The 14,838-nt window shown below is 61.5% G+C and overlaps 1 protein-coding gene across 1 annotated transcript; it reads left to right on the forward strand.

The window, feature by feature from the left end:
* UTS2R (urotensin 2 receptor) lies at nucleotides 1-3,772 on the forward strand. The gene is made up of 2 exons (XM_047834061.1): nucleotides 1-125; nucleotides 2,266-3,772. Exon 2 carries the CDS (start codon nucleotides 2,341-2,343, stop codon nucleotides 3,463-3,465), a length of 1,125 nt encoding a protein of 374 aa, XP_047690017.1. The 5' UTR covers nucleotides 1-125; nucleotides 2,266-2,340; the 3' UTR covers nucleotides 3,466-3,772.
* The last annotated feature ends 11,066 nt before the right edge of the window (nucleotides 3,773-14,838 follow it).

The following is a 14,838-nucleotide window of genomic DNA, read 5'->3' on the forward strand; positions in this document are numbered from 1 at the left end:
CCGGGTCCGGGTCCGGACGCGAGTGCGGCTTTCCCGGTGGGACCTAGGGGCGGGCGCCCCTCCGCCGACCCGGGAACTTGGGGACGTGCTCGGTGACCCAGGACTCGGGACGGACGCCACGCTTGGTAAGTGAGGAGCAGGACACCAGCGCGAGTGCGCGGCCGGGGCTGGGGGCGTGGGGCTGTCAGGGAGCAGGACAGGGGCGTCGAGGCAAAGGGGCGTCCGGGTGTCGGGGCGCCCTCCCGCCGGCCCCGCGGTGCCTGGCATGGGCTGCTTGCGGGCTGTGAGCGCAAGGCCCTCTTGGAAGCCGCAGGATCTGGGCGGGCGGGGGGGGGGGGGGGGCGCTTCACATCCCTCCTGGTGGTCCCTCCCTCAAGGCCTGCAGCCCTCAGCATGGGGGGTACAGGGGCACCCTGGCCGGGCACCCGACCGGAGGCTGGGCCGGTCCTCAGAGCACGCGGGGCTCTGGTCACTGAGGGTGGGACAGTCCAGACTCACCGTTGTTATTACCGCCACTGGACGTGCAGAGGGAGAACGCCTTGAAGCCATTATTATCCCTGGACACCGGGACGTGGGGTGACACAGACCCCGCCCCCTGCAGTTAAGTATCCCACTTTTTTGGGGGGGGAGCGGTTCTTCTTGTGAGGATAATCTTCGTCCAGGAAGCACAGGTCTTAAGTACATGTGTCTGTGTCCATGCGTGTGACCACCACCCAGATCAGGACATAGCCTGCTTCAGTCCCACCCCCCGAGGACTCCCCAGTGCCCCTACCAGTTGACAGAGTAGGTAACCACTACTCTGACCTCCACTGTCACAGAGCATCTTGCCGGTGCGTGAACGTCCCGTAAGGGCCCCACACAGCTGTGTTTTCTGTCTGGTTTCCTTCGCTCAACGTAGCATGGGCGAGTTTCCTCCAAGTTACCGACTCAAGCGGCAACCCCACCCACTTCACTGCTGCAGAGCACTTCTAGGGAGATGTCAGTCTGTTGATCCACGCTTCTACGTATGGAAGTTTGGGCTGTTTCCAGCTCTTGGGTATCAGATATAAGCTGCTGTCAACGTTCTCACGCTTGTCTCTTTGTGGAGAATTGTACTTCTCTCCGGGGGCAGACCCAGGCTCAGGAAGAGGACGTGTCCCGCTTTACTGATGGTGCCACGTTGCTTTCCAAAGGGGCTGCGCCATTTCACGCTCCCACCGGCTCCTCCGTCAGCCCAGACACCTGTATCTGTTTTCTGATCGTAGCCATTAGGTTGGGCGCACCGTGGTTTTGAACTCTGCCTCCCTGACGACTGATGATGTTGAGCATTTCTTCATGTGCTTCTGGGCCATTTGGGTACTTCTTTTGAAAAGTTCCTGTTCAAATCTCTTTTTTTCTCCCTCCAATTGAGTCCTTAGTCTGTGTCTATTTAGTTCTTTCATATATTTTGGTTACTAGTTCTTTGTCTTCTGAAAGTCTTTTCCTGGTTCACGATTTAATTTACATTTTTACTCTCAGCAAAGTCGCTGATTTTAATGAAGTCCACCTGCTTGGTCTCCTGTTTTATTTCAAGTGTTTTCTGTTCTTTTTTGAGAAATCTTTGCCTGCCCGTGGTCACGCAGGTATTCTGCATTTCTTCCAGAAGCTAGCTAGCTTGGTTGATTTAACCTATTATACACAGGTCCACAATCCACCTTGAATTATTTTGTGAATGGCATGAGGTAGGAATCAAGGCTCATTTCCCCCCTGTGGATAAAGAGAGATTACAGGTGCTTTCCCCTGTTCGCCAGGGGGAATATTTTCCTGGTTTAACTTTTAAAATCAGTGAATATTACTTTAGTAATCTAAACACATTTTTTTGAAGTGTGCAGGAGAAAACAGTTGGGAGAAAGGACTCTGTGAATAGCACAGCCCTCGGCCTGCAGAGGACTCCTGGCTCCACCCACTGCTGACCCCCTGGGGCTGCCCTTCGGTGTTCTGGTTTGCAGAAAAGACCAGTCAACCCCACAGGCCTTTGGACTTGCTCTGAGGCTGGGCTGGGGGTGCTGCGGAGGCATGCACTAGGGACAGCTGGTCTGGGTGGTTCTCTGGGCCCCCTGGAAAGCTGGGGAAAATGAGGTAGAGCCGTAGGGCTCTGAACAGAGAGTCCCCAAAGGGGCATCGGGAGACGATGAGCCTTGTCCCTCTGCAGGCCCCTGAGCCCGGTGGGGACTGTGCCCTCACACAGCCTTCTGGGAGCGTGGTGGTTGCCTCAGCTGCATCTTTAATGAGCGTCTTCTCCCACAGAGCACGCTTGTTGCCCACAGATGCCCCCTCCCCGTCCAAAGGAGCAGCACGCCCCCGCACGGAGCCCCGCGTGAGATGGCGCTGAGCCCCGCGCCCGTGAGCAGTTTCCCCGAGCCGTCTGCTGCCCCCAACGCATCCCTCAACCGCTCGTGGGCCAGCCCCACAGAGCCCAGCTCCCTGGAGGACCTGGTGGCCACGGGTGCCATCGGGGCAGTGCTGTCGGCCATGGGCGTGGTGGGCGTGGCCGGCAACGCGTACACGCTGGTGGTCATGTGCCGCGTCCTGCACACCTCAGCCTCCATGTCTGTCTATGTCGTCAACCTGGCGCTGGCCGACCTCCTCTACCTGCTCAGCATCCCCTTCATCGTGGCCACCTACGTCACCAAGGAGTGGCACTTTGGCGACGTGGGCTGCCGAGTTCTCTTCAGCCTGGACTTCCTGACCATGCACGCCAGCATCTTCACCCTGACCGTCATGAGCAGCGAGCGCTACGCCGCGGTGCTGAGGCCGCTGGACACGGTGCAGCGCTCCAAGGGTTACCGCAGGGTCCTCGCCCTGGGCACGTGGCTGCTGGCGCTGCTGCTGGCGCTGCCCATGATGCTGGCCATCCGGCTGGTCCACAGGGGCCACAAGAGCCTCTGCCTCCCGGTGTGGGGCCCGCGTGCCCACCGCGCCTACCTGACCCTGCTCTTCGGGACGAGCATCGTGGGGCCCGGCACGGTCATCGGGCTGCTGTACGTGCGCCTGGCCCGGGCCTACTGGCTGTCCCAGCGGGCCTCCTTCACGCAGACGCGGCGGCTGCCCAACCCCAAGGTGCTCTACCTCATCCTGGGCATCGTGCTGCTCTTCTGGGCCTGCTTCCTGCCCTTCTGGCTGTGGCAGCTCCTCGCCCAGTACCGCGGGGCCCAGACGCTGACGCCGCGCACTGCGCGCATCGTCAACTACCTGACCACCTGCCTCACCTATGGCAACAGCTGCGTCAACCCCTTCCTCTACACGCTCCTCACCAAGAACTACCGCGAGTACCGCCGGCGCTCGCTCCGTGCCAGGAGTGCCCGCGGGCCCGCCGGCGCCGGCCACTTCCTGCCGTGCCGGGTCCGCTTCCAGCGCGGCTCCGGCCACTCGCTGTGCTCCAGCAGCCAGCAGGCCACCGAGACCATCACCCTGTCTCCGGCGGCCTCTAGAGCGGTCTGCGCCTGAGCGTCCCGGGGCCCCACGTGAGCACCGGGGTCGAGAGGTGGGGGAGGCCTGAGTCCTGCAGGAAAGGGCCCCAGAATGCAGTCTGCCCCCTGGAGCCCCTCCTAGGCCCCCACTGTCCCCCATCACTTAGTCTTCATCCAGAAAGTTCCCTGCTCTCCCTTCTGCATGGCTCAGTTCAGCATCAGCAGCCCAGCCATCTTCCTGGTACCCAGACCATCTAGGAGGGTCTGTGGGAGGGGCAGAGGGGTCCGTCAGGCCCGGAACCAGCTTCTGAAGACCATGGCCCACAGAGTTTTCACCACCCACAGCCGTAGACACAGTAAGTGCCTGGCCAGGGCCTGCTGGGACCCATGGCAGGCACATTCCTCTCCTGGCTGCGGTGTGGTCCCTGTGGTGCCGCTGTTCTGTGACCCATCCCTATCCCCGACCCTCCCAGCTCCCGCGTGGCTCCATTCCGCACAGTGTCAGCACTGGGACGATAAACCCTGAGCTCTGTGCCCCTGTCCCGGTTTGGCAGCGGGGATGGGCTGTGGAGGGGTGGGAAGCCTCTTCAGGATGCCTCCCACAGCATGGGGCGGGGCCCCTCAGTCTGCTCGGGGGGGACGCACATCTTCCTTTGCAGGGGCCTGGTCCAGCTGCCCTGACATGGTGGGCACGTGCCACCCAGCCTGCCGCAGGGTAGGAAAAGACAGCCCCACGTTGCTCGGGGAGGAGGGGGCAGCTGGGGGGTGGCATTCCGGGGCAGGAACTGGGGGGTTCAGATCACACCCCTTTGCGGCATGGGAGTTTATCTCATGCCTCCTGCGTGCCGTGTCTGAGCTAGGCCTTCTGGGGACACTGAGGCCACCAGGCTCTGTCCACAGAGAGCCCACAGGGAAGGGTTCTAGACCTGTCCCCACCCCTCGCAGCCTCTCCACGCTACCCTGGGGCCCGGCTCCTACCCCACGGGCAGGTCTCAGCCTCAGCTTCATGTCAGACTCAGTACCATCCAGGCCCTTCCTGATCCCTTTCAAGGCCCCACTAGGATCCTAATGTGGGGGTGGACAGCTCCTGCCCCTGCAGGCAGCCCCTGAAGGTGGGGTCTGCGGCCATTGGCCCCACTTGGGACCCCAAATGCTTTTGGAAGAGAATGGCCCTAGGTTTGCACCTTGCCCAAGACCCCAGGTCTCCGCTTCCCAAATCCTGATTTTAGGGTGTGCCAGGAACCCCCAGCCTTGGAGACCAGAGATGCCCCCAAAGTGTCCCTGCAGCCCCCATTCATCTGCACATGAGAATGCTTTTTGCATCGTTTCTTGGAGCAGTACTGAGAAAGTTCCATTTTCGACCCCAAACGTAAGACCTGGATTGACACATCTTGTGTCAGAAGGGACCTGAGTGTCCTGCGTAATGCTCCCAGGAGTGCTGGACGCGGCTTCCAGGGACACAGAGGGAAGGGCAGGGGCAAAGGGCAGGCAGGGGGCACCATGTCCCCATGATGGGCTTGGGGGACACAGATGAGACCGGGGTCAGCAGTGTCCTGACCCCAGAGGCCTTGAGTGGCAGGGGTGGGGACAGGGTTTTTCCGAGATAGTAGTGAGGGCATGGAGGAATCTGGTGGGGTGAGGCCACCAGCAGGCTGGGGGGTCAGGCTAGGAAGCCCCTGATTCCGGAGTCAGGAGAAGCAAGGCAATGGCAGTAGCCCCAGGGCAATGGGGTGGGGGGACAGCCAGCAGGACAGTCCTGACTGCGGGGGCCAAGGCACATCCTTGAGAGAGAGGGAGTGGGAGCCGCAGGTCCTAGGAGACTTGAGGCTAGAGATTGACACACATGTAAACCCACACAGGCACCTGCACACACAAGCACACACACACACAGGCACAGGGGCAGGGCAGAAGTTTCTAGGGGCCTCATCCAGGGAAGAGGGAGAAGAGCCCCAGGAAAAGTGAGTCCCCTGTCAGGGCCGAGTCGGTACAGGGCAGACCCGTGGGCCAGGTTCCTGCAGGCTGAGCTGGGGCCCAGGGGCCCTTTGGGAACACAAGGTAGAGGTCCCTGGCCCTGTGCACAAGCTGGACTTGGGACTCCTGCCTGTGTGCTTGTCTCTCCTGGTCACTCAGGGCCAAGCCTGCCCTGCCAGCCTCGCGGTACAGACCCTGAGCACAGGCTGGCACGGGTCTGCTGCCCCGGGACAGTCCATTCCATCCAGGTCTCCAAACCCCACGATGCTGGGACCTCAGGTAGCCCCAGCCTCCACTGGGGCAAGACAGGCTCAGCAGGGCGGGCTCCCCTGAGGCAGTGGGATCCAGGAGGGAGGGACTGCCTGGCGAAGGGCTGAAGCTTCAGGCGCAGGACAGGACGGCCAGAGGCTGCCGGCTTCACAGGCCTCGCACCCACCGGCCTAGGTCCGATAAGAAATGAAATCAAACTCCTGCCTCCCAGCAGCCCCCTCACCGCCTCCCCGAGAGACCCCCCCCACCCGTGGTGTCCATCGATTATCCTCTCTCTGCTACCGCACTCTTCCAGCCCCCAGCGCGGCCTCCCCTGGCCGACCCCCTCCCCTCTCCCCTGTCCCCCCACTGCTGCCCCCACCTCCGGGCACACCACTGCCTGGCGCTCTGCTGGGGCTGGCGTCCCACCTCCTGCCCGGCAGGCGACCCATCCAGGGTGCTTCAGAGTTTAAAATATGAGGCAGGGGCTCACATGTGGACACGATCGACACACACGTGTGCACCCTCTCCTAACATGTGCACTCGCCCCCACACTGCCACGTGGAGACCCAACAGGTTTGCTGTGGCCTCGCTGGCCTCTCTGGGCCCACTGACACTCCCCGTCCCTCACCCCTGGTACCCAGCACCCACTTAGTCAAGGCCAGGTGATTTATGGAGGCCTCGTCTGGCTCAAGACCCACGACCTGTCAGGCGCGGTGCCCGGCTTTATGGCTTCACCGGGCTTCTCTGCCTGCTCGGAGGCCAGGCTGGATCCTGCAGGGGGCGTCCCCTGCCTGTGCCCCCCACCCTCGCCAGGGCCTCAAATCCCAGTCTGGGCCCCCAGGGCTTTGAGGCTGCTGAAGGTCTAGGCCTTCTGAGCCGGGGCAGGAGCTGGAGCTCAGGAGGGCCTGGACCAGGGAGGGCTGCACTGGGAAGGTGCCGGGGTGTGCGGTCGCCCGGGGCCGAGCACGTGGTAGCTAGAGCTGAGCTCTGACACGTCCGGGCTTCTGTTGTTCAGTTACAGTTTTCTTGAGGCAAAACTACACACCGTGACATCCACCAATTAAAGTGCAACTAGTAATTCTGAGTCAATTTACAGAGCGGTGCAACCACTACCCAGTCCAATGTTAGGACGTCCGTCAGTCAGGGTGGCCCAGGAAACCAGGAGGACATAAGGTATAACGGATTTCTTTCGGGGCACCGGGGTGGTTCAGTCAGTTAGCGTCCGACTCCGGCTCAGATCACGATCTCACAGTTCACGAGTTCAAGCCCCGTGTCGGGCTCTGTGCTGACAGCTCAGAGCCTGGCACCTGCTTCGGATTCTGTGTCTCCCTCTGCCTCTGCCGCTCCCCCACTCGCGCTCTGTCTCTCTCTCCCTCTCTCAAAAAGAAAATAAACATTAAAAAAACAAAAAAGGATTTCTTTTAAGGAAATGACTCATGCAATGAGGAGGCTGGCAAGTCTGAAATGTGCGGTGTGGACCCAAGTTCAAGTTGCAGCTTCGGGTAGAATTCCTGCTTTTCTGGGCAGCCTCCTCCCTTTGCCCGGAAGGCTTTGAACTGAATGGCTGAGGCCCACCCGCCCACGTTAAGGAGAACAGTCTTCTTTGCTCAGAGTTAGCTGATTGCAGGTGTCCGTCCACGTCGCATCGGGGGGCAGCACCCCGTCCTGTCTTAGAGCTGAGTACTCACTGCGGGGTCACCTGAGGGACGTCCTGAGCACCTCCCCCCCCAGCGGGGACAGCACTACTCTGAGCAGGTGTGTGCACGTCTGTGTGCAGAGATGTTCTCATCCCGTGGGGAGGCTCCTATGGTATTGCAGGAATTGCCGGACTGTTTTCCGGGCCGCACAGCTTCCGCGCCCGCAGGCCCCGGGGGCCCCCACCGCCGTCCTCCCTCCCGGTGCGCGCTGGTTTATAACAAAAGAGCGGCTGCTCCGGGTAGACCGGCTGAGGTCCGTGTCAGGACAGGGCTGCTCAGGGGCTCAGGGAGGGGCAGGTGGTGGAGGCTGGGCCACTGCCTTCCAACCAAAGGGAGCCCGGGCTTCATACTTGGAGTTCTGTCCCAGGAACCTGGACTTCCCCACCTGGTCACGTGTATGGGGGGAGATGCCACCGGCAGGCCCTTCGGGAGACAGGTGGTTTCATGGCCGTCGTCACTATGGACCCTCCTGGTTCTGTAGCATCTTGGGTCTATGGATCGTCTGAGCCCCTTTTGGCCAGTTCCCTCTGTTTCTGAGAAGACATTGACCAGGTCCCTCCGTGCCCCTGTCCCTGGGAAGACAATGACCAGGGCCTCCGTCCCCTGACACAGGGAAGTCTCTGACCAGGCATGTCCCTGAGCCTGGCTGCCTTCAGATCAGGCTGGGCGGCTGCAGGGCAGTCCCACAGGCTGAGGTTTTCCAACAGCTCCCAGGAGGGAGGAAGCCCGGCCGCTGAGGGCCTTCTCCGTGAATCCACATCACCTGGAGCAGAAGGGCTTTGGACAGCCCGCTCAGCTCAGGCCAAGGGGGTTCGGTGACCCAGCCCAGGCTGCCTCCACAGGCTCTGGGGCCCATCTGCTTGTCTGGCAAGTTTCTGGGGACGCAGGGGACTGTGTCCTTTCGGGGGGATGTTGGTGATTGCCAGTTGAAACATGACATTTTCCCCCTCTCCAGGGGAGTTTAATCTAGAGAGAAGGCTGCTGCCTTGGGAGCCTCCTGTGTGAGCCTCCTGCTTGAGCAGGCATTCTGGGTGAGGCCCCCAGGCTCCTGGCTGCTGCAGGCGAGGCAGAACCAGGGAGGGACACTGCGCATCAGGCCCCACCCCCACCCCGTGGGCCCTCAAGCAAAAGAGACAGAGGCACAGACACAGGGAGGGAGGGGCCCAGGCCATCTGCCAGAGGGAGCAGAATGCAGCCAGCAGGGTCTGGACCCGAAGACCTGAGCCTGGATGGGGTGGGCTTATGGTGCCCGCGGGTGTGGGGTTCGGCCCCAGGGGCCACGGGTGAATGAGCTGGGGTTGCAAACTTGGCCACGGTCAATGCAGCTTCTCTGCTGATCCCTGGGTGTGCAGGAGCCTCTGGTCACACTTCAGGCTGCTTGTCTCAGGGTCACAAGTGCCCCCAGAAAGCTCCAGACCTATCCAGGGGCCAAAGCCCCCAGAGAAAGAGAGGCATGGACGTGGGGAGGCCTAAGCACCCAAATGCTGTGACAACCAGGCAGACATTCCATGGGTGCCAGGCCCAGTGTCCTGTTCAGAGAGTGGGGTCTGGAGGGGCCCAGCGACCTCGGGAATGGGACAAGAGGCCAACAGGGTCAGCCTGGGGTCAGGAGGCTCCTGGGAGCTGAGTAAAACCACAGGGGAACAGCTCTGAAGGGGACCCTGGGGGCCAGGAGCCCAGGATGCTCCAGGTGCACCTGAGAAGGCATCTAGGAGCCACAACATCCCTCCCCTGGGCAGCCCCAGGGCAGCGGAGTGTGCCGGTCCAGCCAGAAACCCCGGCCTGGGTGACCAGTTGTCCTGGTCTGCCCAGCACAGAGGAACGTCCCAGGAGTCGGGGCTCCTGATGATGAGACCCAGCCCCCACACAGGACTGACCCCCACTTGGTGTCAGGGAAGTGGCGGAACGTGGTGGGTGGCAGCCGCCTCGTTGGGTGGCCCTGGAACCAGGGAATGACTCCCAGCTGCCCGCAGAGAGCAGGGAGTCCGCAGAGAGAGCAGGGGGCCCGGAGAGAGCCTGAGCGGTTGCCCGGCTCCCTGGGCTGAGCAAGGGGAACAGCAAGGACAGAGGCCCTGGCCCTGGGGTCCCCGGGAGAAGCAGAGCTCTGGGGGGCCAGATTTGTATCCTGATGCCTCCTGAGCCCCCCTGCCACCTGCAGTTCTGACCCCTGACCCTTGCCTGCTGAATGTCCCCGGAACCTCACAGACTTGGTCCTACCTCCGGCTGGGGCCCCCACACGTGCCCCCAGCACCTCACAGACAGCGGCCCGCTCACACCAGAGCCGGGGGGCAGTGTGGACGCCTCAGGAGCAGGCCTGGGGAAGAGAGCCAGGAAATCAGGGATGCTCAGCCCTGGGTCCTGGGGCCTTCTGAGCTTGGCCCCCACGTGCCCCATAATGACCAGAGCCTGACCCGCTCTCAGGCCTGGGTGGCCAGACCCACCCGGCCTTCACCCTATTGCTTTCCCTCGATGGCTCAGAATCTGGGTGTCCTTCCCCTGCGGCCAGTGCCCCCAGGGCCCCGACAGCCTGCACTGGAGGCCCTGCCTCTGCTTGTCCTTGGGGATAGAGGAAGCCGGTTCCAGACACAGAGCAGGGGACCACCCAAGCTGTGCATGGAGCCGCTTCACACAAAACCAGGGGGAGGGAGGGGCACAGGCCATCACTCTATGTCAGTGTCAAGGTCCACTCTGAACCCATCAGACCAAACCAAGATCCTGAAGCCTGGAGGCCTCACTGGGGGGCAACCTCCTTCCTGGGCAGGGGGGCCCATGGGAGACGAGGAAGAGGAAGAGGAGGCAGGGAGGAGAAAGGGGATGGAGGGGGAGTGGCGGGTGCTCTGAGGCCACAGCCCTGGCTTCCATGAGCCGGGAGGACCCCAGCCTGGGCCCAGCCTGACCTCCAGACCAGTGGGGTCAGCAGTGGAGACAGGAGGAATGTTGAACTGTCTGGTGAGCACATGAAGACTGAGGGACACTCAGGGTGATGATGAGGTCCCTGGGCACTTAAATGCTATCCACTTAGCACCTTGACCTGCAAATGAAGAAACAAACCGCCAAGGTCAGCCTGGGCCTGTGGCAACATCGAGCGTACTGTCGTGCCGGCTGGAAAAGCACTATCGCCCTGCCTCGGTCACCTCACCACTGCCCAGACCACTCCCACCCTGCTGTCCACCACAGGCTGCTTTGGGCTGCTCCCGGGCCTCTAGAAGCTTCCAGGACACTTTGCCGTGTTGGTTTTCCTTCTGGATGTGCTGACCCATCACCTGCCCTGATTGCCCATCCTGGAGGCAGGGTCTCTGTTCATGCTGAGCTCAGGGTGTCTGTGCTCTGGGGCCACAGGGTTTGGGACAGAACTGGAAAAACATCCCTCTGCAGTTCACCTAGAAACATGGTGACAGCAGTCAGGAAGGTGGAGAACAAAGGTGTCAGTATGATTTCCTCCAAGGCATTAAAACGTCCTCTGAGGCTGTAACCAGTCTAACAGGGTGGCCTGGGCTCAGAAATGAAAGAGCCCAGAGCTCAGGGTCACCCAGGAAATGAGGCGTCCAACACAGGATGGAGGTAAGGTCCACCGGGACTGGGAGAACATGGGCTGGGGCCCCAAGGAAAGTAAATTCAGGTGGAATTTTATGTGCAAATGTGAATCATAAAAGCATCTAAAAATGAAGAGAAAAATACTGTGAATATATTTCTAGAGTCAGGAATGGCAAGGCTTTTGTAAGCATGACGTAGACCCAGAACCCAAGGAAAAGACAGATGGATTCAATTACATAGGTCATTTAAAATTCTGATGCAGAAAAATACATTTAAGGGTCTGGCAGAAATGATATCCTCAAGCACCAAGTGGCATGACTCATCAAGAGGCAAGTAAGCGTTTGTAACTCACGCTCTGATAACCCCACTCTCAGGATTTTATCCGAAATCCAAAAGCCAGATGTAGATAAAGATGCTCATTTCAGCGTTGCTGAAAGTCAAAGACCCCACGGAATGTACCACGGTTTTAAGTAGTGATGACACGGCATTGAGGTGAGAAGGTTGTGGTCTCGGAGAATAGCAGTGACATCACTGAGTAGACCAAAGGCAGAATGGCGGGGAGAACAGAGGGTGAGACCGTCTTCCTTCAAACAAACGGGAGCGTGCGTGTGGGTGTGTGAGCACACGTGCGTCCATTTTCGTAAAAGCTTGGCACAGATGCTTGAGAAAACCAACAGTGTTATCCCATGACCCAGGACAGGGACCCGGCGGCCGAGCCGCCCCACCCCTGTCCTGATGGGGCCCGGCCGCCCCAGAGTGCGGACCCTCCTGCCGTGGGCCCCAGAAGCCATGTCCTCACCCTCCTTTTCACAGGTTTCGCTGCTTCTCGGACTTCTCACAGAGGAGATCCGTCAGCTGGCCCGGGCCTCCATGCCGCGGTCATCGCTACTTTCTGCCGCTGAGGAGCACTGTGACGGAGGGACGGCCACCTGTTACCTCGGGTGGGCTCGTGCATCCAGTCTCGGGCCACGACAGACCACGCTGCTTCCGTCTCCCTGAGAAACTCCCAGACACACGATTGCTGGGCGGTGCGTCACCAGCAGCTACCAGTGGTCCTGTGTCTGTGCCCCGCCGGGACTGACTGTTTTTTGGGTGCATGTGGGGAAGGTACTAGAATCTCTGTGAAGCACGTCTGCCCGCAGATTGAATGTTTCATGAATTTGGACTTTGGTCTGCGGGGCTGGCTTGAACCTGGGTTAAGGGGGGCCGGGGCGGGAGAGGACCTTGTAGGTGGGGGCTCACGCCCCCCCCCCCCGAACAATGACTGGCTGGGATGGGGTGCTCATTAGGAGCGAGGTCGAATGCCAGGCCTCAGGGCTCTTCCCTGCCCTGTCTCATCCCCCGGCATCCCTCCCCAGGCCCCCCGCCCCGGGCCCCACTCAGCTCCTGGAGCAAATACGGGGAGGGGACAGTATCCCAGGCAGGCTGTGGGCCCCTGCGAACAGGACAGTGGAGGGTCCGGCACCCTCCAGTGAGGAATGAATAAATGAATGAACTATGTTCCTTGACTGGGGACCTGCTGCCCTTCCTTATTTCATTGTCTTCTGTCTTCCAGGAGGCGGTGGAGGGGGCTGGTGGGAGCTGGGGAAGAAACCAGAAGCTGGGAGATTTCACAGCCAAGCAGAGTTTTCGCTTCCCAGGAGGTGGCGGGCAGGCGTCCGGGCTCCGGAGCCCAGTGGGGATGATGGGCTTACCAGGCACAGGCACATTCCTGCCCCTCGGTCTCCAGACGGCTCGGTTTGGCAGGGACTGGCTGCCGATCACCTCCGTGGCCGGGCCACAGGGCCTGGTGGGGCTTTTTCAGGCGCTCCCGGCCCCCAGAGGCCGGCCTGCGGGAGTCCCACCATGCCACCTCCCAAGGGTCCCAGTGGTAAGGGCAGGAAGAGCCAGCCTGGCCCAGGGAGCGTCGCCCACGGAGTCCATGTCACCGGGAGGCACGCCCAGGGCTGCTGCACTTTGGAGGTTCTGTATCAACAAGAAAGTCACACTTCAAAGTGCCTCCCTGTGTTCCTCATCTTTCCAGGAACTCATTCTTTGGGAAGCGAGCTGCACCTAAACCAGCAGGCACCACTGTTCACCTGCCCTGGCAGCTCTCTGCTGTTGGAGACCATGCTCAGCTAACGGACCCTCGTGGGGGTGGGGGAGGGGGAGTGACAGGGCTCGTGGGGTGCCGCGTGTGGCCCCGTCTGGGAGGGCGTCCTGAGCGGCTCTCAGAGGCCTGAACTCACGGGATTCAACACCTGTGCACACCCAGCTGACAGGTGTTCCTGATCTGCGTCGGGTAAAGAGCCGGCCTTGGGGGACAGGACGCGGGGGCTCCTTTGTCCCCTGGAGAGAGCACCCAAAGAGCACCCCCGGCTGTGGGGCCACCGTCCCCCAACCCCCACCAGGCATGAGAAGGGAGGGGAGCGCAGCTAGCAGAAGCTGGGAGCCCTCATCCCCGTGTAGGGGGAGGCAGGGGTGGCCAGAGTCCAGCCTGGGCCTCCGACACCCACAAACCACCAAACCAGGAATCCAAGAGCCCCAGTGCCAGGGCACATTTTTCCATCGGAATTCCAGACAGATGATGCACAAGCAGGAAGCGATGCTGCCAGCGGCCCACAGCCAGGAGCCCAGACTTGCTTCTTCCAGACCGGCCGGTGCCCGGCCCCACGTGGGGGGCGAGGGGCCAGTCCTCCCGGAACCGGCCCAGGCCCCAGAGGGGACCCCCATGCCCTGAGCTGCCCAGGGCATGCCCCCAGGCTGGACAGCTCTGACCTGCCCCCTTCTCCCCCTGCTCCCCCACCCCCCCGGCTGGATGCTGACTGGGGTCAGAGCAGGTAGGTGGCTTCAGGCAGTCCGTGGCCTGGGGAACTCTTGTCTAGCGGGTCCGGCCCCACCCTGCCCTCCCTCCATGTGTGTACTTCCTGGTCCCCAGGGCCGCCCCCTCAGCGAGCACACCACTGCTCCCCTTTTTCATCAAGTTTTTATCTCTCTTTCACACCTGAGAAACGCGGACATGGGGGTTGCCAGGCCACGTGGGGCCCAGGTGGGGGTTGAGCCAGGAACACCTGCCCCTCAGCCCCTCTTTGCCCTCTGTGGGCCTCAGGCCCCCTGCAGCAGGACTGAAAGCCCAGAGCCTGTGTCTCACCCCACAGCTATGTGTCAGCCTGAAATCCCGAGGCTGCCTTGAGCCAAGGGGCTTGGGGCCAAGTGAGGGCTGGGCCTGGGGCCTGACCGGGGAGGGCGCCTCCGTTTCTGCCCTCTCCCTACCAACGCACCCCCCCTTCCTGTTCGGCGCCCTCCCTCCCCCAGCCCGTGGCCTTTGGGCAGAATGGAGATGGACAGATTGTGCCCACTGCATGCCAGTTTGGGCAGCATGCGGCTGGTAGCCAGGAGCCTTCTGGACAGTCAGGAGGGGGCCTTGGGGTGGGTGACTTTAGGGGTGAGGGAGGCGCTGACCAACGGCATGGGCAGGTGTGCCCACCTGTGTTGGGCAGGAGACGGAGGGGTGGCTGAGGTTGGGGTACCAGCTGGGGTCTCACAGCTGGGTCCTGACCCATCTGAGGGGTCTGGGCTTCCTTCTGAGGGGTATGTGCCCCAAGGCCCCCGAACACAGTGTGTCTGAGCCAAGACCCGCACGAGGCCTCGGCAATGGCTTGCGGACAGCCAAACCCACCCGCCCCCCTGCACTGGCCCACAGAGACAGGCACAGAGAGGCCCGCCATATGGCCAGTACCTCACCACCATGCTCCCTTGCCCCACAAAACCTGCCAGCCCCCGGCAGCCCCACAGGTAAGGAGGGTCTCGGCTGTGTGGCTGGGGTCTGTTCTGGGGACTGGGGACCCAAGAGGCGGGGGCAGTTATAAACATATGGCCCACTTTTTCCTGGGGACAAAGCCTTGGTCCAGTAACCCACCCTGGGCACGTGGAGACCCTGGATGGCGCCCATCCCCTCCTCACCCTCATGGGCATTT

The sequence above is a fragment of the Prionailurus viverrinus genome, chromosome E1 (genome assembly GCF_022837055.1).
Source record: "Prionailurus viverrinus isolate Anna chromosome E1, UM_Priviv_1.0, whole genome shotgun sequence".
Lineage (NCBI taxonomy): Eukaryota > Metazoa > Chordata > Mammalia > Carnivora > Felidae > Prionailurus > Prionailurus viverrinus.

Bases quoted from the DNA above. Each gene is read 5' to 3' on its own strand.
- UTS2R (XM_047834061.1), top strand. From the start codon at position 2,341: ATGGCGCTGAGCCCCGCGCCCGTGAGCAGTTTCCCCGAGCCGTCTGCT.